The sequence below is a fragment of the Barbus barbus genome (assembly GCF_936440315.1).
Source record: "Barbus barbus genome assembly, chromosome: 5".
Taxonomy (NCBI): Eukaryota; Metazoa; Chordata; class Actinopteri; order Cypriniformes; family Cyprinidae; genus Barbus; species Barbus barbus.
In genome coordinates, this window is record NC_136733.1 from 17,675,645 (window position 1) to 17,703,551 (window position 27,907).

The window sequence follows — 27,907 nt, forward strand, 5'->3', positions numbered from 1 at the left end:
CAGATTTTTTAAAAGTCGGAGCGTCGTGGTTTTCACTCGCTCCTAGAGAGCTCCACTGCCTACAATTCATGCCAACGGCCCGTAATATAACTGCATATTTAGCAAGAATTCATGTTATACATATTTAGCTAGCTTGATAGAGAAGGATCACTCAAATAAAAAAGAATGTGAAGGCTATGATGACGTGAGCGGGAAGTTATAGTTCTCAAGGAATTTGAAACTTTGTTCCTTCTGATAGCGAATATTTCCTGGTGAAAGCATGATTTAAACATTTACAATACTTATTCACATGCAATCGCTCTATCAATAATGCATTCAAACAAATGTAATCTTATGCTACACTGCTACTTCATTTGTATCCGATTTCGAATGAGCAGAAATCTGTAAGAATGAAGCAATCCGTAGGCAAAATAGGCAAACTGCCGAAAATGTACTGTTATTTTCATCAGAAACAAAATTGTCAATGCAAAAAGCAGCAATTATACCTTTTAATGCTGATATTAGCTTGGCATGTGGTAGGAAAAAACCACTTTGAAACTCTCCTGTTATTTTTTTTTTTTTGATTATCCTCTCTTCTTTTAATATACGTTATGAACAGAACTGTGATATTTCAAACCTACTGAAATACTTTAGACAAGGAGCGAAGGCGAAGCGTAGGGGTGTGCGATATATATCGTCTGCAATAATATTGCAATTGTTGTTTTAACGATGTGCAATTTGACATTATCGAGTATTTAGCAAAAACCAAACAAAACACCTGAGTGCACGCATACATTAGCCTACGTGGTGATGAAGCGGGTTAAACAGTGCGTTCTTTCACTGCATTATTCAGTCTATTAAAATGCTTTAAGAATGATCACAAAATTCAATATATGGGGGCAGAAAATGTATATATTTACATTTTATATTGTTAATCACACGAAGAGTGCCATTTTTCTTAAAAAATAAGCATGATTACAAATGTGATATTGATTTTATGCAACAGTTCAATAAACAATAAGTTAATATTAAGAGACTTACGTTTTAGACACCATATTTCCCTGTTTTTGCTCCATTTCGCCAACAAAAAATAATGCCAAACAGCTACAGCACTGTTTTGTGTCTCTAAGCAACCTGACAGTGTTTTGTTCCTGAATGAATCAACTGTTAAATGACTCAATGACTTTAACAGTGACTTTCTTTCTATTTTGAATTTCACATTTAAAGTCTATTTTCATTTTTAAAATCAGTATTCAATGTTTTATGTTTAAAATGTAAAAAAAAAAAAAAGCATTTGTAACTGGTTAAAGCACTCCATGTCCCTCTGAGCTGCATTAAATAATGTGTAAATACATCTAAATACCACTTCAGATGCAACTTCTGCAAAGATTCATTTTGATGATACTGGTTTCATTTGTTTGGTAACAGCCTAAATGTCTTATGATCTTAACTGACTGATTAAATGTAACAATTTGACTCAAAAGAATGAAAAAAATGCCTTTATTAAAGGTAAAAATCAGTTTAAACTTAAATGAAAAGTTTCATTAATCACTGATGTGAACTGATCACACAGATTATGAAGAATATCAAAAACGGCAGCTCTCCAAGGTAGTCAGATATCAGCACAATAACACACTCTGCAATATATCGTCTAATTATCGTTATCGAAAAAATAAAGAAAAATATAGAGATATAATTTTTTTTCAATATCGCACACCCCTAGCGGAGTGAAGCGGGAAATGGTGAACCCGGAGCGGAGTGATTAATAAATGCTTGGAGCGCAGAGGGGAAATTGTTGCCGCTCCACTCCGCTAAAATACTCTGGTTGGGACGCAAGATTCAAACGTTTTATCTTGTGTAGTGTGTCATAGTGGACGTCATCCAATGCCACGTCTGGGACACTTCACGATGTTACCTCAGAAAGACTAGCATGCTTAATTTTTTTCCATCGTCCAAGAAGAGTTCCATCATATCTGTGACACTAGCCAATAGGAAGACAGTAGCCCCTTCGTACATGCTTTCTAACAAGCCAAAATGAAAAAGAGACATATTGGTCCTGCTACTGTAAGTGGAATTTTACAAATGGATAAAATGTTCGTGGAGCTATGGCAATAATACTCCTGCATTTATGGATGTTGGAAACTCATTCTTATAACTGACTGAGCTTCCTGACACGAAGTTAGTGACAACAGATTTGCAGTGCAGACTCATGGAGTCCAGCTGTTTCAAAATGATGTTCAAATCACATTCTTGGTAGATTTATCCAATGTTGACTCTTTCAAAGCCAGGCTCATTTATCAGTCCAAGCCTTCTACATCATAAATTATTCATAACTAAAAATGATATTTGACAAATCAGAGATCTAGATAGTGGAAGGAAATGTCATCAAAATGAAACTCTTAATGAACATTCATAGCACTGTAACTGATAGTTTTTAAAACAATCTTTACTTTTACCAAAGGGTGTAAAGCTGTAGAGGTAGATAAAGCCTAACCTCAGCTGAGGAGTGTTTGTGTGTTCAGCATAAGAACCTACTGTTTCATCTCAAACGCACACACATAAACACAAAAAACACTCAGGGTTTGGCAGCATTTTCCGTCGTAGATAAGGCTCCTGCAGTGGTAAACTGGCAGTCAGGCACAATTTCTGTGCCAGACAACACACATCCTCATTTACCAGCCACACACACACATCAAGACTTCAAATTCCAGTAAGTCTTACAAAGAAATCTTCTTGTGTCCTAACAAAGAAGACAAACCTCAGGGAACTCATGATTTTCACACATGCATCGAGCACAATTCCATCGCCAGGACAGAAGACGATTACAATAACACTGCAATTGAATTGAATGTCAGCTTTCATGAGACACTGTAAATAAGTCAAGAACAGACACAGCGCAATATATGAAGTGATATGAAGAAAGAGATGCCCAAGAGACTGAGGATGTGCAGGAGCACAGAGAGATAAAGCAGACTGTTGCTTTCCATCTCTGCAGTTAAAACTGGCTGAAATGAAGCAAACTTTGAAATGGAAATGCAATAGAAAGTTTATCCCCAGGGGTGGAATGGACATGTAACAGACACACATAGAGATAATCTCTTTTTCTACCACACTGAGACTCTTTTCATTCAGTGTTACTCAGCACATTTCTAGCACACACACTGATATCCACATAACTAGATTTTTAAATATTCAGAAAAACATTTGAGTGGTTCTTGCAAGTCCCACCACAGCTCTAAGGTGCTTGTCAAGGTGTAGCTATGCAGTTGCTAAGCCCAAAGAGCCTATTCTTAGGCCGTGTGTCCACCAAAGTGTTTTTTTCTTGCCATCGAGAGTTGAAGTATGTTACGCTTTGGGTAAAAGTCAGCGGTCATCACTGTCACGTTTTAGTCAGCCATCCAATCACAGTGGAGGGGCGGGACTAATACCACTTTGACCAACTGTCACACATTCTGCTTGTACTACAACTGAACAACAATGGAGAAGTTCATATTTCTTGTCTCCGAGTATATTCATGTCTGTACCAGATGTGATTCCAGAACTACCATGAATATTGCTTTGAAAAATAATGTTTGCAACATTTACTTCGCAACCAAAATGTCTCAAATGAAAAAACAAAGCGCTCACATCTAGGTGTTTTAAGCAGAGCACCTGGCGTTTTCAGCTGGCTAAAAACGCTTTGGTGGACAGACAGACTTAAAGTTGCCATTAATTGAGAATTTTTACCAATTTTTATTTCCTATTGTGCCATATATTTCAGTGAAACAACTTATCGAAAGGGGGGGGAGGTAGGACAACATTTTATTTTGACTTTGATCCAGAGCTGGCAGGATTGTAGAAAGTGGACAATGGATGATAGATGGATAATAGTTTCATTTGAATGAAATATATGGCTTAAATATGGCTTGTGTGCCTACTTTAAAGTAAACCGTGAGATGTCTTGTTATTTTATTACCTGCAGTCTTTGTAACAAGCCACATGATTTGAGGTATCAGTCATGTTCTTGGCAAAAACGTGTGGTGGGAAAGTCTACGTTTACTTAGTGTTAGTGGTTTGATCAAATGTCTAAACCTAAGTATAAACAACTGTAAAATGATGCCTGCTGTTTCTGGGACGTGTATCTTAACAGCATGTACACACAGCAGTGATGAAGAGCAATGGGATCTGGACAAGTGTGGATAAAAGCTCCATTTATCTTCCAACCTACATTTACCCCCTACAGCTGCACACTGATACTGGCCATGACTGTGAGTGAAACAGCAAAACAGAGCCAAACACACAGGAGAGGGACGAAAAGATGCAGAACAGACAGAACAAACCAAATATATAGAGTAAAAAGAAAAAATGTAGGAAATAATAAAAGACAGACAGTAATTATATCATGGTTATACACAGAGAATCGATCGCTGTGACTAGTGAGCTCACACAAACAAACATACAACCCCATTGAGGATGAATGATAATACAAGACATCCACAGCACAGTGATATGATAGTCAGACCTGTGTCCGGATCTTCCACCCGGGTTTCCTGGTTCCCCATGCCTGCTACTCGCTGCTCCACAGAAGACACAAATCCATCAGAGCAGAGCTCCAACACACCTGACAGAGCACGCTTCCATTGCCGCTCGTGTGTACAAGACAAAGACAATTGAGACAGGGGTGTTTGTCCTCTCCCCTCGTCCTGTTGGCTGTGAATCAGCAGCCAGACAACATTCCTGCTGACTGTCAGTCTGTCCAAGTGCAACTCTCTCAGTCGTCTACTCATTCACTTGTTCTGTCTCTCTCTCTGTCTCTCTCTCTCTCTCTCAGCTGCAGCAAGAGTGTATTCAGAGTGTTATTAGTCATGTCTCTGTTTTGGGGGTGTGGCTTCCCTCCATCACACATGTGCTCCTCCTCCAACTGAAGCATGAAAATTAGAGCAAGCAACTCCCTCTTTTATCTTGCACTCTCTCCTTTGCTTTACTTCTATCTACAGAAATGAAGAGTATATAGGACTGATGGAGAGGAACAAACTGAAAGAAAGGAGATTCTATTCATTTCCTTCCACATGTGCATTTTGTCTGACCTCAATCATGTGCTCTGTAGCAGAGGACACTGGGTGATACACTGGGACACACGTGCAGAGCCACACCGTGTTTTTGTCATAAATTGCTGCATTATCACAGAATAGGAGATTATAGCCCACTAGTTAGACTGATCCGTTTCTGAAAAGATAAATGTGTTATTTTCTTTAGCTCTTTCCCTCCACCTCATTCTCTATTCATGTAAAATGCATATGAGTTAAATATTCATGCTAGCAAAAAAAACAAACAAAAAAACACGTCATCTTTGCCTGAATCTCGCCCTGGCTTGACAACGCAGACAGAATGCATATCTCTGCAGCTCATTTCATCTCTTTTTTTCTCTTCTCAACAAAAAGTTTCAATATTATATTTTATCTCGTGTAAAGTGGGGTCCAAAAGTCTGATACCACTGGTGAATCTTGGCATAAACAATTGATTTAAAATTTGAATTAAAAATCAACATACATTTCAGTTCTTTTGCTTTAATGACAGCAGCACTTAAGCTGAATGAACTCCACAAGCATTTGTCAAACCTGAAGATCATGTTCTCCAGCATGATTTGAGATGAAGTTCAATAGGCTCTTTGAATTAAGACAATCTGGTGTCTGCACAGAAAGTCACATGATAAATGTCACTTATTATTTAATTAGTGGCCTAGAAATATTATATGTGCAGAATATTAAATATAAATATCATAAAAATTATTTAGTGTAAATGTTTCTTTTTAGTTTTTAAATTCAATTTTAAATCCCATATTTTAACATGTCGATTAATGTGGCAAAATAAACCCAGATGACTGGCTGACTGCTTATCCTGCTTTATATACAGCTACTTACCAAATCAATAAATAAACGGGCATGAAATATTGATTTGAGTTATTTTATTATGTGAAAAGCAAGAGACTGCAGTGTAATATGAGATACATCAAACCAGCCAAGTCATTTAGAAATTCAGTTATATTGCTTAGCAGGTTTTATAACTGACCAAAAAATTCTGCAATTGACCAATAATAATCAAGCATTCCAGAGAACCATGTAATGTAATCTATCCTTTTATTTTCCTATTTATTGGAGTGCCTCTCCTTTACTAAAATACAGAAGTCTTGGTGTGTGTTGTGTAGTTTTCTTAAGGAAATTTGAATTATTAAAGTTGTTAAAGGGAGTATGAATTATTATAATATTATTTCTTATTGTTCTTTTTGTCGTTCTTTCGAATTTACTAAGGTTATATAAAGCCTCTCCACCCTTGGTAAATAGGCCCAGTTCTAATCTGCACTCCTGTAGCTCACTTACATTCACAAACAGAGGCAGAAGAAAGCCTCTGTGAACTACAGCTGAGCTGATCTGTGCTCACCCAAACATCTCATGGCCTCACCTCGATGACCGTACATGAGCAGAGACTTAGAACTGTTAGACATGAAAGGAATGTCTAACATGTCCAAGGAATGTTTAATACAAGCTGAGCTCCACATTTTCTATTTCCTCTAAAAATAAAGTTTTGATTTGCACCTCAGTTTAAAAAACAAACAAATACCATTTCACTGTAATGCACTTACAATGGCATTCAATTAGGCAAGGCATTATAAGGGGTTTACAAAGAGTTTTTTTAAAGCAAATATATTAATGTTCAGCACAAAAATGTGCATGATTTAAGTATTATTTTATAGGTAAGACTATTAGTCTAGGAATTTGTAAGCAGCACATCACAGATAGTCATGTCATGTCCCATTCTGGCATCCTTGTATGTGTAAAGTATTCTCCAGTTTTAATGCAAATGTTTAGTATATGCATACTGCTAAACATATTGCCTTTCAAAGTTATAGGCCCAATTTTATAGCATGTGCAAACACATCACTGACACGTGTAGAAAGTTCAATCAGTGTCTAGTGTCTGCAGTATTTCTAACGTTGCAGCATTACAAATTTCTTTGTAAACATTTAAACTAAAGCTGAGAACATCTTGAACCAATGGCTAGATCTGCCACCCTGTAGACCAGGGGTGCCCAAACTTTTTTGTGTGGAGATCTACTTTTCAAATGAGAAACTCACCGGGATCTACCAAGGGAAAATAAATAAATAATAAAATACATATAAAATAAATGAATAAAAAGGCATTTTGGGATGCATCTTTATATTGTATAACTTTAATTTTTCATAAAAAAAATAATAATAATAAAATAATGTTCAATTCTTAGTACCCCTAGAGAACTGTGCCTGCATTTACCTAAAGAAGTGGTTCTCAACCTTTTTTACTCCAAGACCCCCTCCTCTCCAAATCAATACTGCAAGCCCATACTTTTCTATTAACTAAAACCTTTGTAATTGTTATTACTTTTCAATTACATGTAATTTCTTTAAAACAAAACAAAACAAATTCAAGATGGACTTAAAAATTCCATGTTCTTTTTTGCAAACTGTGGTGAGTGGGGCGGGGCCGAGAGCCGTGGGAACGGAGCGAGGCCGGTGGAGTTAATGATAATGAGCGACACCTGCGACACTCACCGGTCTCGAGTCCCACGGAGGAGCTCCGGAAGGATAAAAGGAGGAGTGACGACAGTGGAAGACGAGAGAGGACCAGGCCTGGATTTTATTTTGTGTTTTGTGTGCGGCAGTCGTCTGTGAGGGGCTGCCGCTTTACTTTTACGTTTGTTTATTTTTGTTATTAAATCGTTGAATGTTTGCCGGTTCCCGCCTCCTTCTTCCCGAATCACGAACTGTGTTACACAAACATACTTTGCAAAAATGTCACTGTAGATATTGTGCCGAGAGCACACACGGTTCGTTTACGCATCAATTATAACGGACACAACGTGCCTAATGCACGATGTCATTGTAATCATCTTTACCTTGATTACAATCTTCATCCATCAAAAATTTAGGCTACTAGCATGACACTGGCTTCTTTTATGTAGTTTGCGTATCATGTGCTCATACAGCAGTTTTGAGCCGCCATTCAGTCTGTATTTCACACAGCGCGATGAGAAATGGCTCGAGCTGCTCCGAAACACAGAACATCACATTTTTACATTATTTAACATATTAGTCATAACATTAGTGAATAGGCTATATTATATTTTAGTTTTAGGTTATCTCGCGCCCCTCCGTTGAGAACCACTGACCTAAAGTGCGATCTACCAGCACTGCCTTCGCGATCGACTGGTAAATGGCGATCGACCCCTGCTGTAGACCATCTAATGGCTGAAAAAACTTAGTTAATATGTGTGTCTCAAATCCCTATTGAGGTAATGGCCCTGCCAACGTACTGTAAGCGGTGAGATTTCAGCAAAAACAATAGTCAATAGTGTTTCAAACTGGTAAGTGGTAAAGCTGTTTTAGCAGCATTAAGATTGACATACTCCTCTCATAATATTGTATATCATGGTACAATGCAGATCAAGGTCAAGTCAGAGACGGGTAGCTTTACTTTCTCACATTCTGTGAAAACAACTCCAAAAAACACAGTTTCAGTTAAATCGGCACAGGAGAATCATTTCTTCACCCTGTTATGTTTCATGAAGGTCAAGCCAGCATTAATATTTAAAGGCAATCCGTATGGTTTGCAATATGGAAGCAATCAGGGAACACCTTGAAGGCAAAAGCTGTGATTAACTGGGCTAAATAGACAACACAAGATAAAGATGACAAAAATGGCAAAAACATATTAGCTGCTAGGAGTGTAAAACGATTTTACAGGCATTACAAGCATCTCTGCTATCAGTCAAGTGGTCATGCTGTACATTTTAAATTACAATTTGCTACCTAAATTTCTAGAAAGAAATTGATCAATTTAATGCATCCTTGTTAAATAAAAGTATCAATTTCTTTCAAACAAAAAAGGAAAAATCTTTTGAACAATAGTATTTTTTACAGAATTTATTTTGCAGAGCGGCAACACTCAGCCCACATTCGAGAGATTACCATGGCAGCTCTGCCTAATTAACCATCAACGTCAGCTGAGCCAGACTGTGAGTCTGAACTCCTGTAAGCTGACAGTGTGGAACACGGTGACAATGCACTATTCACACGTACTCTAAATCCACAACACTGAGTCATACACTTAATACGTCTCACAATGACATAAGCGCTATTACATCCAGCCAAACTGTCCACATAAGCACCCAGTCTCTATATGATAACTGATACAGCATCACAGATCTTTGTGAAGTGTTGTGTATTGGAAACTGAAAAAATGGGAGTGTTAATTAAAAGACAACGAGACAGAATGTCATTTGACCTTAAGCAAAATGTTGTCCCTTAACACATGCATAAATGTTATTTATAGAAGAGAGATCATGCGTGTCTCTCTCTTCATTTCTCTTTGGAGACCTAACAGCAAAGGAAAGTTTAATTTTAGGGCTGCAACAACTAATCGATAAAATCGATTATTATCGACTATGAAAATCATCGTCAACGATTCTCATTATCGATTAATCGGGTCTGCCCACAGTGCACGTCCAACTTCAGCTGGTTAGTCAAATTACGGCACTGAATATGCATTTCTATGGACAAAATGCATCTAAAAATAGTGGAGGAAACAGAATGAGATTCTGCCGGAGAAGCACGTGATCCAAGCTGCCCAAAACATGATAATTCTTTATTTTAAGCTTTAAGTTAATGCATAAGAGTAATGGCTTGCCCTGTCAGGCGCTTTGACAGATGCGTGTGCGTCCTCAGCGCAAAAACGTTCAGTTTACGGTCATATCCTTATCTATAAATGCCACAAATTCACGCGAGCATTTCCATTTTTGCATAAAGGTCCGTCCTGACAGTCTGTGTTAAGTTTAACCCTCTGGTTGTGTTCGGACTCCGGTCACGCCTTTTGTGTTACCGGTCAAAAATGACCGGACTCCAAACAATTGCTTATAAATCTGTCATTATGCTATATTATCACCAAATATTGGATTCAATCTTTTTGTCAACTTGTTTTCTTTCATTTAGGACTGGTTTTGTGTTTCTATTTGCTTCTGATTAATCGTAAGCCTCATTTATCCGAGAGTAGGTACCTCATTTTTTGAGTGAAAAAAGCATTTTTTATGAATAATTTTCACAATATTAAACAAAAAATTATAAAAATTTGCACTGTTTCTCACACTAGTGTACTTTAATGTTTAATCAGGAAGTTTGCTTTTAAATGCTTTTATTTTGTACAAAATTGCAAAAAATCACACTCGTGGTGTTCCCGGTCAAAAATGACCGGACTCCGAACAACTGCTTATAAATCTGTCATTATGCTATATTATCACTAAATATTGGATTCATTCTTTTTGTCAACTTGTTTCCTTTCATTTAGGACTGGTTTTGTGTTTCTATTTGCTTCTGATTAATCATAAGCCTCATTTATCTGAGAGTAGGTACCTCATTTTTTGAGTAAAAAAAAATTTTTTATGAATAATTTTCACAATATTAAACAAAAAATTATGAAAATTTGCACTGTTTCTCACACTAGTGTACTTTAATGTTTAATCAGGAAGTTTGCTTTTAAATGCTTTTATTTTGTACAAAATTGCAAAAAGTCACACTCGTGGTGTTCCCGGTCAAAAATGACCGGACTCCGAACAACTGCTTATAAATCTGTCATTATGCTATATTATCACCAAATATTGGATTCAATCTTTTTGTCAACTTGTTTTCTTTCATTTAGGACTGGTTTTGTGTTTCTATTTGCATCCGATTAATCGTATGCCTCATTTATCTGAAAGTAGGTACCTAATTTTTTGAGTGAAAAAATCATTTTTTATGAATAATTTTCACAATATGAGAGAAAAAATTATGAAAATTTGCACTGTTTCTCACACTAGTGTGCTTTAATGTTTAATCAAGAAGTTTGCTTTTAAATGCTTTTATTTTGTACAAAATTGCAAAAAGTCACACTCGTGGTGTTCCCGGTCAAAAATGACCGGACTCCGAACAACTGCTTATAAATCTGTCATTATGCTATATTATCACCAAATATTGGATTCAATCTTTTTGTCAACTTGTTTTCTTTCATTTAGGACTGGTTTTGTGTTTCTATTTGCATCCGATTAATCGTATGCCTCATTTATCTGAAAGTAGGTACCTAATTTTTTGAGTGAAAAAATCATTTTTTATGAATAATTTTCACAATATGAGAGAAAAAATTATGAAAATTTGCACTGTTTCTCACACTAGTGTACTTTAATGTTTAATCAAGAAGTTTGCTTTTAAATGCTTTTATTTTGTACAAAATTGCACAAAGTAACACTTGTCAAAAATGGCCGGCCATTGAAAGTGAATGGGGAAGAATGAAAGAAACAACTAGTGTTCAGGAGCATGTTGTGCTTGCAAACATAAATGCCTTGGACCAGTGCGTGCATGTATACTCATGCTATCACACACACACACACACACACACACATCTATGCATACAAACTATTGTATTACACTTATTTCATCCTACCCTGAACTGTATGCAATATGCTTTTATGAATCTCATATTATAACTCTCTCTCTCACACACAGACACACACAATGCACACAAATGCTCAAACTGCCTTGTCTTTGGCCTGCATTGACTTTTTTTCCATCCCTCGACCAGAACGTTACATCAACTTCAGCTGGGTCCTCAAAATCAGAAGATTGCTTCTTTTCAGTTGTTGCAAGGTTTTCAGCTTGTCCAGTGATATTTTTATCTTCCAATATATCTTGCAATGCATCGTCACTGTAAAATTCTTCTTCAGTTGTCTCTTCCTCGTGTAAATGACAAGCAAGGCACTGTGAGGCATTTGTATGCTCTAGCATTTAATTGTAAACTTTCGTTTACTCTGAGAGAACACGAAAGCCTCTAAACATATTGTCATAATGTTTTGTCTAGTACGGAGCCGCTTAGAGCTCATGGTGGTGGAAAGATTTCGGGGTGGGTGAAAAAAAATCGGGGTGGGAGGAAAAAATATTTTTCAAATCTTTTGCGTTCCCTCGCAAAACTTTGCGTTCTCTCGCAAAGATGTTTGCGTTCCCTCGCAAAACTTTGCGTACATATTTGCAAGAGAACGCAAAGTTTTGCGAGAGAAAGCAAACATCTTTGCGAGAGAACGCAAACATCTTTGCGAGAGAACACAAAGTTTTGCGAGAGAACGCAAACATCTTTGCGAGAGAACACAAAGTTTTGCGAGAGAACGCATACATCTTTGCGAGAGAACACAAAGTTTTGCGAGAGAACGCAAACATCTTTGCGAGAGAACACAAACATCTTTGCGAGAGAACACAAAGTTTTGCGAGAGAACGCATACATCTTTGCGAGAGAACACAAAGTTTTGCGAGAGAACGCAAACATCTTTGAGAGAGAACGCAAACATCTTTGAGAGAGAACGCAAACATCTTTGAGAGAGAAAGCAAACATCTTTGAGAGAGAAAGCAAACATCTTTGCGAGAGAAAGCAAACATCTTTGCGAGAGAACGCAAACATCTTTGAGAGAGAACGCAAACATCTTTGCGAGAGAACGCAAACATCTTTGAGAGAGAACGCAAACATCTTTGAGAGAGAACGCAAACATCTTTGCGAGAGAACACAAAGTTTTGCGAGAGAACGCAAACATCTTTGAGAGAGAACGCAAACATCTTTGAGAGAGAACGCAAACATCTTTGCGAGAGAAAGCAAACATCTTTGCGAGAGAACGCAAACATCTTTGAGAGAGAACGCAAACATCTTTGCGAGAGAACGCAAACATCTTTGAGAGAGAACGCAAACATCTTTGAGAGAGAACGCAAACATCTTTGCGAGAGAACGCAAAGTTTTGCGAGAGAACGCAAACATCTTTGCGAGAGAACGCAAAGTTTTGCGAGAGAACGCAAACATCTTTGCGAGAGAACACAAAGTTTTGCGAGAGAACGCAAACATCTTTGCGAGAGAACACAAAGTTTTGCGAGAGAACGCAAACATCTTTGCGAGAGAACGCAAACATCTTTGCGAGAGAACACAAAGTTTTGCGAGAGAACGCAAACAACTTTGCGAGAGAACGCAAAGTTTTGCGAGAGAACGCAAACATCTTTGCGAGAGAACGCAAAGTTTTGCGAGAGAACGCAAACATCTTTGCGAGAGAACACAAAGTTTTGCGAGAGAACGCAAACATCTTTGCGAGAGAACGCAAACATCTTTGCGAGAGAACACAAAGTTTTGCGAGAGAACGCAAACAACTTTGCGAGAGAACGCAAAGTTTTGCGAGAGAACGCAAACATCTTTGCGAGAGAACGCAATGTTTTGCGAGGGAACGCAAGCATCTTTGCGAGGGAACGCAAAAGATTTGAAAAATATTTTTTCCTCCCACCCCGAATTTTTTTCACCCACCCCGAAATCTTTCCACCACCATGAGCTCTAAGGGGCTCCGTAGTCTAGAATATGTGGTGAAAGAAAAGATTATTTTTGAGGTCAATGCAGGCTAAAGACAAGGCAGTCTGAGCATGTGTGTGTGTGTGTGTGTGTGAGAGAGAGAGAGAGAGAGAGAGAGAGATCCTTTTTTATTCATAAAAGGATATTGCATGCAGTTCAGGGTAGGATGAAATAGGTGTAATAAAATAGTTTGTATGCATGGATGGATGGTGTGTGTGTGTGTGTGTGTGTGTGTGTGTGCGTGCGTGTGTGCGCATGTGTGTGTGTGATAGCTTGAGTATAAATGCATCCACACATGCAAAGGTCCAAGGTCTTTGTTTGCAAGCACAACATGCTCCTGAACACTAGTTGTTTCTTTCATTCTTCCCCATTCACTTTCAATGGCCGGCCATTTTTGACAAGTGTTACTTTGTGCAATTTTGTACAAAATAAAAGCATTTAAAAGCAAACTTCTTGATTAAACATTAAAGTACACTAGTGTGAGAAACAGTGCAAATTTTCATAATTTTTTCTCTCATATTGTGAAAATTATTCATAAAAAATGCTTTTTTCACTCAAAAAATTAGGTGCCTACTTTCAGATAAATGAGGCCTACGATTAATCGGATGCAAATAGAAACACAAAACCAGTCCTAAATGAAAGAAAACAAGTTGACAAAAAGATTGAATCCAATATTTGGTGATAATATAGCATATTGACAGATTTATAAGCAGTTGTTTGGAGTCCGGTCATTTTTGACCGGGAACACCACGAGTGTGACTTTTTGCAATTTTGTACAAAATAAAAGCATTTAAAAGCAAACTTCCTGATTAAACATTAAAGTACACTAGTGTGAGAAACAGTGCAAATTTTTATAATTTTTTCTCTCATATTGTGAAAATTATTCATAAAAAATAATTTTTTCACTCAAAAAATTAGGTGCCTACTTTCAGATAAATGAGGCTTATGATTAATCAGAAGCAAATAGAAACACAAAACCAGTCCTAAATGAAAGGAAACAAGTTGACAAAAAGAATGAATCCAATATTTAGTGATAATATAGCATAATGACAGATTTATAAGCAGTTGTTCGGAGTCCGGTCATTTTTGACCGGGAACACAACGAGTGTGACTAGGTGAAATAAAACCCACAAAAAATTACGAAAATTCTAAAAAAATTTATGAGAAATACTTGTACCCTATGTGCGCAAAGTCAGTAAGTTTGAGTCCAATGCGATAACGTTAACTAGTATTTTCAGGAAAAAGAAAAAAAAATTCTTGTCAATTTGACCCGAACACAACCAGAGGGTTAAAATACCGAATGAGCGCCGGCGCGGCGGGCGCGCGCACGCGCGTCAGACGGACAGAACACAGTAGAGAGGGAGACAATTAATAGGCTTTTCAGCGCAAACATATCCATTGTGCTGAATTATCTGTTGTTGAAAGTTAATTTAAGGTTTAAAATAAATTAAAATATTTTACTTTTAGGGAACTTTAAAGGGATAACAGCGTGTAATTGTCTGTCTGAATATAAACATGAGACGCTCCATAACGGCCTTTTACAGGATAAAGAAATGACGAGGTGACTGTGATCAAAGTAGTTCCTGCAGAACATTACTCTTACCTGTTGGTTAACACTGAGTTTGTGTTTTTATTCGTCTTTATTATTATCTTTATTATTTTAATTTTTAATAGAGGTTTAAACTATATTCAATTTTTACAATGCTTAACAAATTTATGTAAGTTTAACAATGTGTTTATGTAAGGTTTGTGCCACTGCTGCTCTAAAGTAACAGTATTGGTGATAACCAAAATCATTTTTCGGCTTTCTGTACTGGTTAGTACTCCAATATGTGTAAGCTCTTTAGTAACAGTAGTAGGCTATTTTTAATGCTATAATATCATTATTGCTGTTATCTATGAAAGAAAACCAGAGCACTTATTTTTTCTTGTATTTTTTATTTGAGTTTTTTTTTTTTGCGATACCCAATTGCAGTCAAAAAGTACATAAACAATACCAGCAAGAATGCAAGCTGTTATGAGCCCATTTTTTATTATTATGTCTAATAAATGACAATAACATTTTTAAATTTAAACAAATTTTTGACAAATTTCTAAAATATGTTTTCTCTTTATTATGATAAGTGGTCTAATAAATTAAGCACTGTATGTTTTCATAGCATTCAGTTGTCACGTTTGTTTGAAGGACATTGGGCAGAATGTGGAATAGTGGTTTTTTTGGTCAATATTTTTTTAATCCGATTAATCGATTAATCGAAAGAATAATCGGCCAACTAATCGATTATCAAAATAATCGATAGTTGCAGCCCTATTTAATTTAAAGGAGACATATTATGCCCCTTTTTACAATATGTAACATACGTCTCAGGTGTCCCCAGAATGTGTCTGTGAAGTTTCATCTCAAAATACCCCACAGATAATTTATTATATCATTCTGAAAATGCCTATTTTGAGTGGAAGCAGAAACACTCTGATTTTCATGCCTGTCTCTTTAAATCCAATGAGCTGCTGCTCCCGCCCCCTTTCCAGAATAGAGCTGCGCCATTACAGCTCGTACCTACTAAAAACATCTGTTTTGGTTGTGATTATCATGTTTATCGCGCAGAAATCATGCGTTTTAAACCATATTCGTTTAAACTTCTGATATACTGTTTTCTGAGTGCACACATCCGAAGCACACGGACAGAAAGCTGCTGTCACAGTGAGTACTACACTAAGTTCTCATTCACACACAAGTTTAGGTTAAAAACACACGAGTTACAAAAACAATCAGTTATGTCTGTGAAGGTAAACAGCTGGGAAATAAATTGCATGATTATTTTAGATCTGTGTGGCAGCATCATACAGTAAATAAATCAATAATGCCACTGCTCTCTTGTCTCCTCTGAGGCTGGGACTCTATCATGTTCTGTGATCGTCCGTGCAGCCAAAGGCAGAACAGTTGAACCACATAAACACATTGCATTACACCAAATACACAAAATAATGTTCTTTTTAGCAACGTCATATGAACCCTTTAAACCATGATGTATTTCAGATAAAGATTATAGGAATGTTTATGACGGGCCACAGAAGATTATTTTATTCCACTTAAATGACATGAGGGTGATGTGAATAATGGCACAATTTGAGGATTTAGGTGAACTATGTCTTTACAAAATAAAAAAAATGTCCCATTTTTCCTAGAGTCATTTTGTCTAGTATATAACCATGATGATAGCACCTCCTTTGCCTACAGATAAAACAGCCAGCTGAGCATCACATGAAGTACAAAGAATTCTGCTACACCCTGACACTGGTATTGTACCATAGAGCCAATCCCGCAGAAGTGATGCAGCCAGGCAGCATTCCTGTTCAGCACAATGTCTAGCTTGCATCTTTTTTCCATGTGTGTTTGAATGTCGACGAAAGAGGAATTATTAATACCAGATTCAATCAGTCCAGTCCAACAAGTTAAATATGCCTTCGACCCTAACAATGTTCAAAGAGAACACGTGCACTCTACAAAGACACAATGACTCATCACATTTCTCAAATACAATCCAATTAGAAGCAAATTAAACCCTTTATATGGTTCTGTTTCCATAATCTAATACTGGAAACAAAATTATGTTTTCCATATTTTATCAGCTTTGGATTTTGTTTATTTCTGCTGAGAACACAAATCATCTACCTTATTCTTCCAGTACAGTTCAAGTCCAATGAGTGATCTTTTACACAAGTGCATTGGCCTAGCTAAATACTGAAGTGTCATCACCATAAACCAACAGATGCATTAAAAAGGAACTCAGAACTAATGCATCACAGAACAGGAAATTAATCTAAGGGATCTTCATTATCAGTGTCCTGGTGCCCTCTAGAGGAGATCATCTGCACTCACAAAAGCTGTGCAGTGATTTTATTCCAAGACATTAAAGGGATAGTTCCCCTAATAGTTTTATCATCTATCTATGATTCTATTCTTATTTACTCATGCTCATGTTGTTTTAAACCTGTATGACTTACTTTCTTCAGATCTTAAAAGAAGTTACATATTTTACATACATATACAAATTTTGGTACAGATTTTGGACATGAAGGTTGAGTAAATGATGACAAATGAGGTATTTTAGTTTGTTTGATTCCCATTTTTCATCATATTTCATGCACTGAGTGCATCTACTGTGTGTAAATATTAATTAGAGGTTAAATAAGCATAATTATTAATTTGCTGAGTAATTTTATGACTGCACACTATAAGGAAATCTTGCATGGCTGTATTAGTTTTATGAGATTGTGTGTAAAATATAAAATCCTACTTGAAGCGCTGCGTGGTCTGTTGTCTGAAAGCTCAGAGATAGCTCCTGTGGTGATGGTCTTCTTTATGCGGGACACTGAAGCCACTGAACCCAGAACAGGTTTAGCCAGAGCATCATCACTGCTCGCTCTTTTTATCTATGCACAAAAACATTAGCACTGTCAGTGAAACAGCTGAGAATCTAATTTCTGATAAAATATAATACTTAATACTTTGTGTTACAAAGAGAATTTTGTGACTTTTAATCCATGTCTGTTATCTCAGAGGCCATCTATGAAATTATCTTTCAGCATCATTCATGCATTTATGATGAACAGTTGTCTAGGAAAATGAATCAATATATAGTACCTACTTCTGACCAGTAACAGTAATGGCAATGCAATGACAACCTCTTTGGGTCAGAATAAATAACATGCCATTATTCTGTCCTCAAAACAGTGAATTTAGCCAAAAGGTGACAAGTGTGAAATTTTTAATATTGATAAATATGACAAATATTGACATATCTCACATATGAGGATGATGAGGAATATATTGTCATTTTAATTGGCCCTATGTACAGTACATGTGTACTGGGCATCACATTTTGCAGGTTATTTAGTGTTTTCCACCACTTTTGTTCTGCATTCTGTTGTTTTTTTTGTCTGTGTCCCATCACTCCCGCCACTAGGGGTGGCACGGTACACAGATGTCACGGTTCGGTACGTACCTCGGTTCGGGGGTCATGGTTCAATACGATTTCGGTACAACAGGGAAAAAACAACAAATCTACAATGCTCGGTTTCTTTTCATTTATTTTGAACAGAGAGTAGTACAGTAGTAATACTAAATATTATATTACATTATATATATAATCTGCAGTGCATATATACATACAAGGAATACATTCTTGAAATATATTTTATTTAGTTAACAGATAAACAAGGGGAAAAAACACGTAACATAGCCTATATATGCTGAGTTTCAGTTCATTTTTTGACAGGCTTAATTTGTTCACAGAAAGGAAACTCAAATGGTTTTGTTTTCATTGTAAGTGTACACAAATAAAAGCAGACCTTTATACAGTGATGCTTTATTAAGACGATAAGTGTTTAAAGTTGATCTACTGGTATAAGGAAACAGTTGAAGTGATCGCGTCACACGCACACACACACACACTCACACACACACACATCAGTTCCAGCATTGCTAAAGTTGTTACTTTATCAAAATAAAATACAAACATCAGCGCGTGCCTATGTGTCACTGTTAGAGAATGCGACTGAAGTACAAAGCCTATAATTTACATAAATAATAGTTTAGCATTCAGATACGTTACATCGCAAAATATGGAAATATTATGGAATATTTAGATTTGTGACGAATGTGAGAGGTAGGATACACGAGCACAAAGCTCCATTTCTCAAACAGTTGAGTGCACAAGCCTTTAAAGTATACGCGTTCAGAATCAGCACACAGTCACTGTTTAATGGGTTTTGGGTTCTGCTGGCGGTTATCAAACAGTGTTGCATTGCTGTGGGTGCCCCCTTCTGGATTGAGGGTGAATTGCCTGTATTTGTTGTAAGGCCTCATACACCGAACCGAGACGCCCGTACCGTGACGGTTCGGTACGAATACATGTACCGTGCCACCCCTACCCGCCACTCATCCATTCCTCTGGCTCATTAGATTAGTGTTACAGCTCACCTTGCCGAGTCTCAGATCAGAGGCAATAGAGCTGGACGATCTAGAGGTCTTCATCCCAATGTTGCTGGAGTATGAGCTTTGGGAGCTGTTGGCAGACATCTTTGCACGCTCCGGGGCCCCCATCCTGGGCAGTGCTGCCTTGGCGGTGCCCCCTTTCAACATGGTCTTCTCAGTTCACAATTCTTACCAGTTGTTCTGCAGACAAAGCAACAAGAGGAAGCAGAGGTTCAGAGTTAGATGGTTGAGTTCAGATTATAGCACAGGAAATAGTTTAATCCTAATGGGATTGCAGAATACAAACACTTAAAACAATCTAAATTCATCAGAATCAAAACAACCATTGTTCATTATAACACACAAATTCTATGTATTCTTGCATGTTTGTTTAATAAATATTTTGGCTTGCTTGGTAATAAAGCAGTCATCTTTTAATAAGAGTGCACCCAACCCAGACCAGACAAAAACTGAAAAGAAATGTTTTTTGCTTACATTTTAGGATGTGGATTGATTTGGATTTGTAATTAATGGACGTTTTTATAAAACTATTAAAATATTTTATTCTAAAATCATTTATTTTACTTTAAAATTACCATTGTCTGTAAGAATCTGTGCATATGGGACTACTTGCTCATGGACGAAAAAATAGAGAGTGATTTCAATTCGGTATTAAAATTTCACAGTACCGCCTGAATCAGATCATGGTTTATTTATTTCCAGGATCCAATGTAGTGCTCATTAAATCATTCAGAATTCTGCAAGTTTTCAATCCAGAAAAAGTGAAAAAAGAGCAGCAAAGAAATCTGTAAGGAATACCCTTCGAGAAAGATGTAGGATCGTTCAACAGATATCATCTTAATGCAAGTGAAAGTGGGGCAATTTAGAGGGAGAGAGATAAGGAAGAGAGGGAGAAAGTGAAAGGGACACAACCTAAAGATAAATCTGAAGAAGGTTCCTGTGACTAAACGTCCTATTATTAAGTAATCTAGTTATCAAACGCCCCTATCAGAGACCCAACATCCTGAATGCAGAGTGCAGGTCTCACCCTAGAAAATCTCTAAAACTATTAATGCACAGAGACTCAAAGTGAATGCAGGAAATATTAGTGAACAAAGCAGAGGTAATGTGAGAGGAGTGGACAGGTGACCATTGACTGAAAGAGACATAAGTGCTCTTCAAAACAGAGGGTGAGGGAGCTAATGTATTTTGTAGAGAGCTGAGCATTCACCCTTGTGGGCTGCTCTCACTGATTTAAATGATGGTGGGGTGCAAATGTACACAACTCCAACTATTAACAACGTCCCAAGAGATATGTAATGATAAATACATGAACAGCAGAACCTTACCAGTAAGAAAGACTTGGTTGCTCCACCTTTCACTCTCTCTGTTCTTATCTTCCCATTCACAAACTGAAATAAATAGCCTAATATTCAAGTATAACTTGAACTATTCGTCTCACTGTACCAAGGGTTACTATAATGACTTATGACTAATAAAATGGATATATGATCTCTAGGGCTGCCGCGATTCGTCGATTTTATTCGACTATTTGATTTTTAAAAATCGTCGACTTCACTTTGCTCTAGTGTTGTCAAAAATATCGATATTTCGATAAATATCGATACTGAAATATCTGAACGAATATCTGAATATCTGTACCAATATTAATTTCCCGAAGTATCGATACACCGGTACTAGAGCTGTCACTTTCACTTCTCTCCAAAGGCGTGTGGACAAGCACCACACGTGACCGCACTCGTCTCCTTCGCTCTGGTTAAATAGCAAAAGTGAAGTGAATAGAAAGATGACTGCTCTGGTTGTTAAAGAACACAGCAGGAGCGCTATCTGTAGGGATCTATGATCTCCGCGATGCAGAGAACGCGCACGGAATCCAGTCATAAAAACGGAATTTACAGTTTAACGCGGAATGTCACGGAATTTGTCAAAGTTTGCATGAATTAATCAAAAGTAGGTCATTACACTTAAATCAAATCGCGATATGGACTAGTATCTGTAAATATTAAGCTGCAAAAGTCGATTTAAATATGAATCCTGCATGTTCTGCGCGTCTCTGTGTGAATGTGCTGCATGTGCGGTTGTGTTTACTAATGTGGCGCTCGCGGTGATTTCAGCGTCTGCCGTCTCAATAAGGATATAAATACATCAACAATATCTCCAGAACTGATCTGAAAGGCACTTTACGAGCATTTTACCATTTAATTTGAGTAAAACTAGCGTCATATCATACACACACAGAACTTTAGAAGTATTCACGGCAACCCGTCAAAATAAAAGTTCGGTTTAACTTAGCCTATTAAAGACCGTGTGCCAGAAATAGGCTATATTACTATTATTTAGTAGAATGTACATAATACTACTACTTACTACTACTGTTAAGTTTTTTTAAATAAATAATCACAAAATATTTTAATTTTAAAAGTAAATCCCCTTCATTTGCCAAAAATGTAAATGTTTAATTTTCATTAATTCAAATATAAATGAATTAAAATGGTTTTATGCCTTCATCTGATATCCAGTAAAATTTAAATACACAACACAGAATTTCTGAGGGGGAAAACACATTTCATAAGGCTACTGTAAGAATAAATAAAAATAGTTTGTATGCATTCAAATAATAGACATGCTAAAACACAGAATTTGGTAACAATAAAACAAGGTGAGAAAAAAAATAAAACATTTCATACGGCCCTAAACGTACCATTTTTGTTACACTTTTAATAAATTAAATGTTAAATTGTATAATTTTCATGATTTTAATGAATTAGACATGCTTTTAGATTAATAGCATTTAATTTGACCATTAAAAAAAAAAGAGTCCAGAAAAATCCAACCGAAAAAAAAAAAAAACAGAATCAAGAAAAATTTAAATGGAAAAAATTGAATGTAGAAAAAAATAAAACGGAATTTGGGGAAAAATAAAATGGATTTCATAGGGCCCTATATCTGGAAATATTTTGGTTATGAAGCAAATGAGAATATCAACAAATATAACTTTGGATTTTAATTAGTACATGTATTAGTAAACGTTAGTTTCAATTAACATTTAACTAAGATTAATAAAAGATTAATAAATAAATCAACAAATGCAGTACCTCAAGACATTTTTTTGTTCATGTAAAATATACCGCATGTTCTGGACTTGTTACATTTATCTTTAAATTAAAAAAATTACCCCCTTAATATTGTGGCAGTTTTTTTCACCGTGGTATCGAAAATGGTATCGAATATCGATATTTTTCAAGGTATCGTATCGAAGTTAGAAATTCCAGTATCGTGACAACACTATTTTGCTCGCGTCGACTAACCGGCCAAATACCGGAAGTGGTGCATTTGACAGACGAGAATCCATAAAACACATTATTAAACTATTTTCCAAGGCTGCATGATACATTAAACCCATTTAAAAATCATAAATAAGCATTATTGTGAATTCACAAACGCTACAATTTAATTAAATATATGTGATGTTCACACAGTATATGCGCTTTAATTATTTATATGTGTGTAGGATAAGCACGTGCACGTGTGGAGCGTCTCATACTCCATCTCTGCATATTGTTGTGATTTTGGGTTTATTATAACGTTCATCTGGTAACGCAACGTGCGCCATTTCATCAGATTTTTAAGGTCAATCATTTATAAATCTACACAAACACAGGAGAATACATCCCGATTTCAAAATAAAAGCTCAAACCCTCACTCTGAGTTTAAACGTTTTGATGTCCACATATTAATTTAATTACAGTGGCTATAGTATTTCTGCCCTAAAGAAATGGCCAAATATTAAAGATTAAGTGGACATTTGAATTAAATGGTCAATATTAAACAAGGATTAGATCGCGCAGTAATGTGTAAAAATAATCGTCAGGCCGTTGGCGCCCCTGCAGGCCTTTGTTGTAATGCGTAACGTACAATATCTCTATTGTTTATAATACATTATGTATTAAAAGTTTTGATCAATAATTCCATATGATTTCTTGCTTTTGATACTTTATTTGAACTAATTATTATTGCATCATTGCTATTATATACTGTATGTATTTTAAGTCATTTTAAAAGCTGTTGTTCAATATTATTATTACCACATATATATATATATATATATATATATAATTATAGGGCCCTATGAAATCCGTTTTATTTCCAAATTCAGTTTTTTTTTTTCATTTTCAATTTTTTATACACTGTTTTAATGGTTAAATAAAATTTTATTAATCAAAAAGCCTGTCTAATTAATTGAGTTTTACAGTTTTATCTTTACCAATTTCTGTTTTCCATTATTTTCTGGATTCCATTTTAATGGTCCCATTAAATTTTAATAATCAAAAGCATCTCCAATTAATTGATTATATATATTTTTTAAAAAGTTTTTTTTTCTTTTCAGAAATACTGCACATTTACATTTTTCACCTAAATAAATTATGGTATATAATATTTCTGGTAAATACTCCTTTAAAAGTGTTTTTTGATTATAATTATAATTATAATTAGACTAGAACACGTGGATATGTTGTCATTCTCACACTATAATACTGAACTTTGATTTCAGTGATTTGGACTATGAGATGGACACTTGCTTCTTGCTCTCTATGTTGCACTTTACTTTTGCTTTAAAAAAAGGATTTCATATAAATGTGGATTTCATTTGGTTTAATAAAATATTCTTAAGTAAAATTGTTGAGGTTTTTGTGGGAAATTAATCGTTTCGATTAATCGATAAATTAGTCGATAGATTAATCGAAATAAAAATAGTCGTTAGTGGCAGCCCTACTGATCTCTGACTCCTCATATCTTAAGGCTGGAATACACTACAAAACTTTATCAAATTAAAACAGATTTTCAAGCACTAGGCATCATCCACTTCCAGACTTCGTAAATGGCTCTAGAGGAAAACTTGGCATCCTACACTAAGCCACTGAGGATCACGCACTACCAGAATTTACATTACAAACACAACAAACTAACAGAAAAATAAATCCTGGTACCAGGAGATGAAAACAATATATCATCTAAAATCGGGTCAAAATATCAGACATGTCTGATATCTTCTGACTAGATACTATGACAAACTACGAGTTTTGGAAAGTACTGCATTTTGCCTTTGTTCCAACAAAATTATGACAGACATATATTGTAAGTGGAATTGAGGGAAAAAAAGAATTACAAGTTTAGTCAAAAAATGGGTTTCAGGTAGTGCTGGGCGGTATCACCAAAAAATTATAATCACGGTATTTTTCGGAAAAAAAAAACAGTTTCACGGTGTGGTGACGGTAGTTTTATTTTATTTTTTTCATGCATGACTACATTTTCTACTGACTGAGAGAGGAAATACTGCAGTAGATTGAGTCATGATGAATGAATATTGTAGAAATATTCCACACTAAATAGTGACTAAACACGACCCATTAATAGCCTACATGTTAACAGTCACTCATTTATAATCGCGACATCGTTTGAGAAAATCAACATGCATCTACACTAAACAGTGGTTTTGACAATTACCGCACTGCCTGCGTCTGAGTAACGAATAAAAAAAAAAAAATACAAACAAACAAAAAAAAGTGCATAATATTAACAGACGAACTGCTATGCTCATATTTATAATTCCAAACAGTCAGTAAGCGACAGGTGCTTTGGAAACGCGGTTTTGTACTCATTTTGACGAGTCTGCTGCGGTACAGCCTGAGCCAACTGAATGCGCTGCTTCTCTGCCGCTCACTGCACAGAACAGACAGCGAGAGAGGCGACACTGCGCCAGGAGTCAGACCTGGCGCTCGCGGGGCAGCACTGGAGACATCTTCCAACTGAACCATAGCTAAGGTTTATCCAGAAAAGTCGCTAGTAGGGCCCTATGATTTCCGCGATGCAGAAAAAGCGGACAGAATCGCGGAATCCAGTCATAACAATGGAATTTAGAGTTTAACTCGGGAATGTCACGGAATTTGTCAAAGTTTGGATGAATTAATCAAAAGTAGGTCATTACACTTAAATCAAATCGCGATATGGACTAGTATCTGTAAATATTAAAATAAAATATTTCATAAGGCTACTGTGAGAATAAATAAAAATTGTTTGTATGCATTCAAATAATTAGCTATGTTAAAGGGGGGGTACAATGCTGTTTCATGCATTCAGAGTTGTTTACACTGTTAAAGAGTTGGATTCTCAGGCTAAGCATGGACAAAGTTTCAAAAAACAATTTGGATGTATAACAGAGTATTTCTGTGCGAAAAATCTCACTTCTGGGTTAGGACCAGTTTCGGAGAGTTTTTTTCGATTGTGGTTCTTGCTGACGTAAACAACGGTGGAACTCCTTATATGGGCATTACTCCCGGAAAAACACGCCCGTGCACGCATCGACCAGAGCGAGAGCGCGCTCATCAATGCGTTTCATTCGGCAGCACTGCACGGGACTCACTCGGCAAGAATGTCTCTAAAGAAGTGTGTTTTTGGTTGTAAGGGAAAGATGACCTTGTTCAGCTTCCCAAAAGAACCCAGCGTTACGTGAACAGTGGATACAGTTTATTTTTTCGGGGCAGCAATGGAGTTTCTCAAGTGTGTTTGTTGACGAACATTTTATAAACGAGGCCCAGTTCGACGCTGGATTTGCACATCGTTTAATACTGAAATATGGAGCAGTCCCAGCAATAAAAGATCCCGGTCATGATTCAGAACTGCAGACAGTAAGTGAAACGGCATCAAATGTCTCTGTTTTATTGGCGATCGGCGCAAGTGCTCGTCACTCTTTAGCTCCGCCCACACGGCACACCTCCAGGAGCTCCGTTTTTTCCGGAGAGAATCGTAAAGCTGTAACTTTCTTTTATTAATATGATAAAACTAAAGACTTTTTGGAGATATGAACGAAGCAGTACTAGTCTATAGGTACTCAAGATTAACATGAGATTGGGTGAAACTGTGTGTTAGATCCCCTTTAAAACAAAATTTGGTAACAATTAAACATTTCATATGGCCCTAAACATGTCATTTTTGTTACACTTTTAATAAATTAATGTTAAAATGTTCAATTTTAATTAATTAGACATGCTTTTTGATTAATATAATTTAATTTGACCATTAAAAAGGAGTCCAGAAAAATTCAAACGGAAAAAAAACTGAATTTAGAAAAAAATAAAACACAACTTGGGAAAAAATTAAACGGATTTCATAGGGCCCTACGCTAGGTTTGTCGGTATGTATTTTCTATGGAAAAAAGCCGCTAAAAGGGTCTGGAAGTTGCTGAATATAGTGCTATAGTCACTCTTGTGTGTGTGAGTAAACATGGTGTCAGTCCACTGGACTACTTGAGATGGATTGACCCCAACAGCAGCAGGAATAAAATCCTAAAAGCCAAACACTCCTATTCAACCGCATGTAAAACTACACACTGACATGCACACTGAACGTTGCTGGTGAAAAGGCAGCAAATATATGGTGGGCGGGTGTAATTAGAGGAAGCCTGTGAATGCTTATCTGATTACAGCACAGTATGCAGACTGTTTAAAGGAATGGTCATATGATGGAAGAACCCAACAGTCCCCTCTGAAGATCACACAACAAAGAGAGAGCACACAAGGATACTGTGATACAAACCTTTAGACTGACAAATGTAAAGCCATTATATTAAATAATTACTGTACATATGCTGAACTTTGAATTTAAGTGTTAAACCCATGATAATCCATTTTACAACAGATTGCAAAAAAACCTACATAATAAGCCACCTTAAAATAGAGCATCATTTCAAGTCTCACTGTCATTTCGTCAGGTCAAAATATTGTTGGATTAGTTACGTCTTGCATATTTGCATCTCTTTGTAGTGCAGCCAAAATTTCAGCCTTAGGGGCTGAAGGGAATTTATCTTTATCCTTGCTGTTAATAGTCTACAAAAAACTACATCAGCAGTTTGCAGGACAGGACAGGCTAGCACGCTTCGATCTGAGCTTTCAAGCAGACCGTGACACTGTCACAGAACATGTACAGTTATCTGAAGATAACCTTCAGTTTGCCTATGAAAAACAGGTCGGTTGGTCGCTCATAACGCTGTCCCATATAAAGTGACCCAAATTGAAATCCACTGTCCCAAAAGCAAAGAGGCAAAACCTAAACTTCTACGAGCAGGCTTTAAAAATTGACCTAGCGGGTATGGCATATATTTAATACCATCCGCCACTATATTATTTTAATCTGTTCAATTAAGAAACAAAGTAAACTATTCTACAGAAGATTCACTTTGAAAATTGAATGTCCTCTCCATATATTGGACATTCAAAAATATGCTTTTGGTAATCAACATGAATGAACTGAAATTTAATAAAATTACTTTATGAAATCTGTGTCGATATCCAGACCTATTGGGCAATATTATAAAAGAAAAAAAAGAAAACTGTAGCCTCTATGATTTGCAGCACAGCTATAATGGGATGTGTACTACGACTAATTTGACTGTCGTTTAAATGGAAGTTTTGTATCCGACTAGTCTAAAAACTAGAAACCCCCCAAAAAATGGCAAAAGAAGAAAACT

At 36.4% G+C, this 27,907-nt stretch overlaps 1 protein-coding gene across 2 annotated transcripts in view; it reads right to left on the reverse strand.

Annotated features, from left to right (window-relative positions):
- The window catches only part of LOC306869179 (cytospin-B-like), a 129,235-nt gene that overhangs the window by 97,003 nt on the left and 4,325 nt on the right, over window positions 1–27,907 (reverse strand). Inside the window, exons 2-3 of one of the 2 annotated variants that reach the window (XM_079415820.1) lie at window positions 19,369–19,563; window positions 17,684–17,819 (exon numbers count right to left, since the gene is read on the reverse strand). In XM_079415820.1, the coding sequence (XP_079271946.1) occupies window positions 17,684–17,819; window positions 19,369–19,530 (298 nt within the window). In that variant the 5' untranslated portion in view covers window positions 19,531–19,563. Of the gene's footprint in view, window positions 1–4,480; window positions 4,797–17,683; window positions 17,820–19,368; window positions 19,564–27,907 lie in introns of those variants that run through there. The other variant, XM_079415821.1, reaches the window with a different exon arrangement.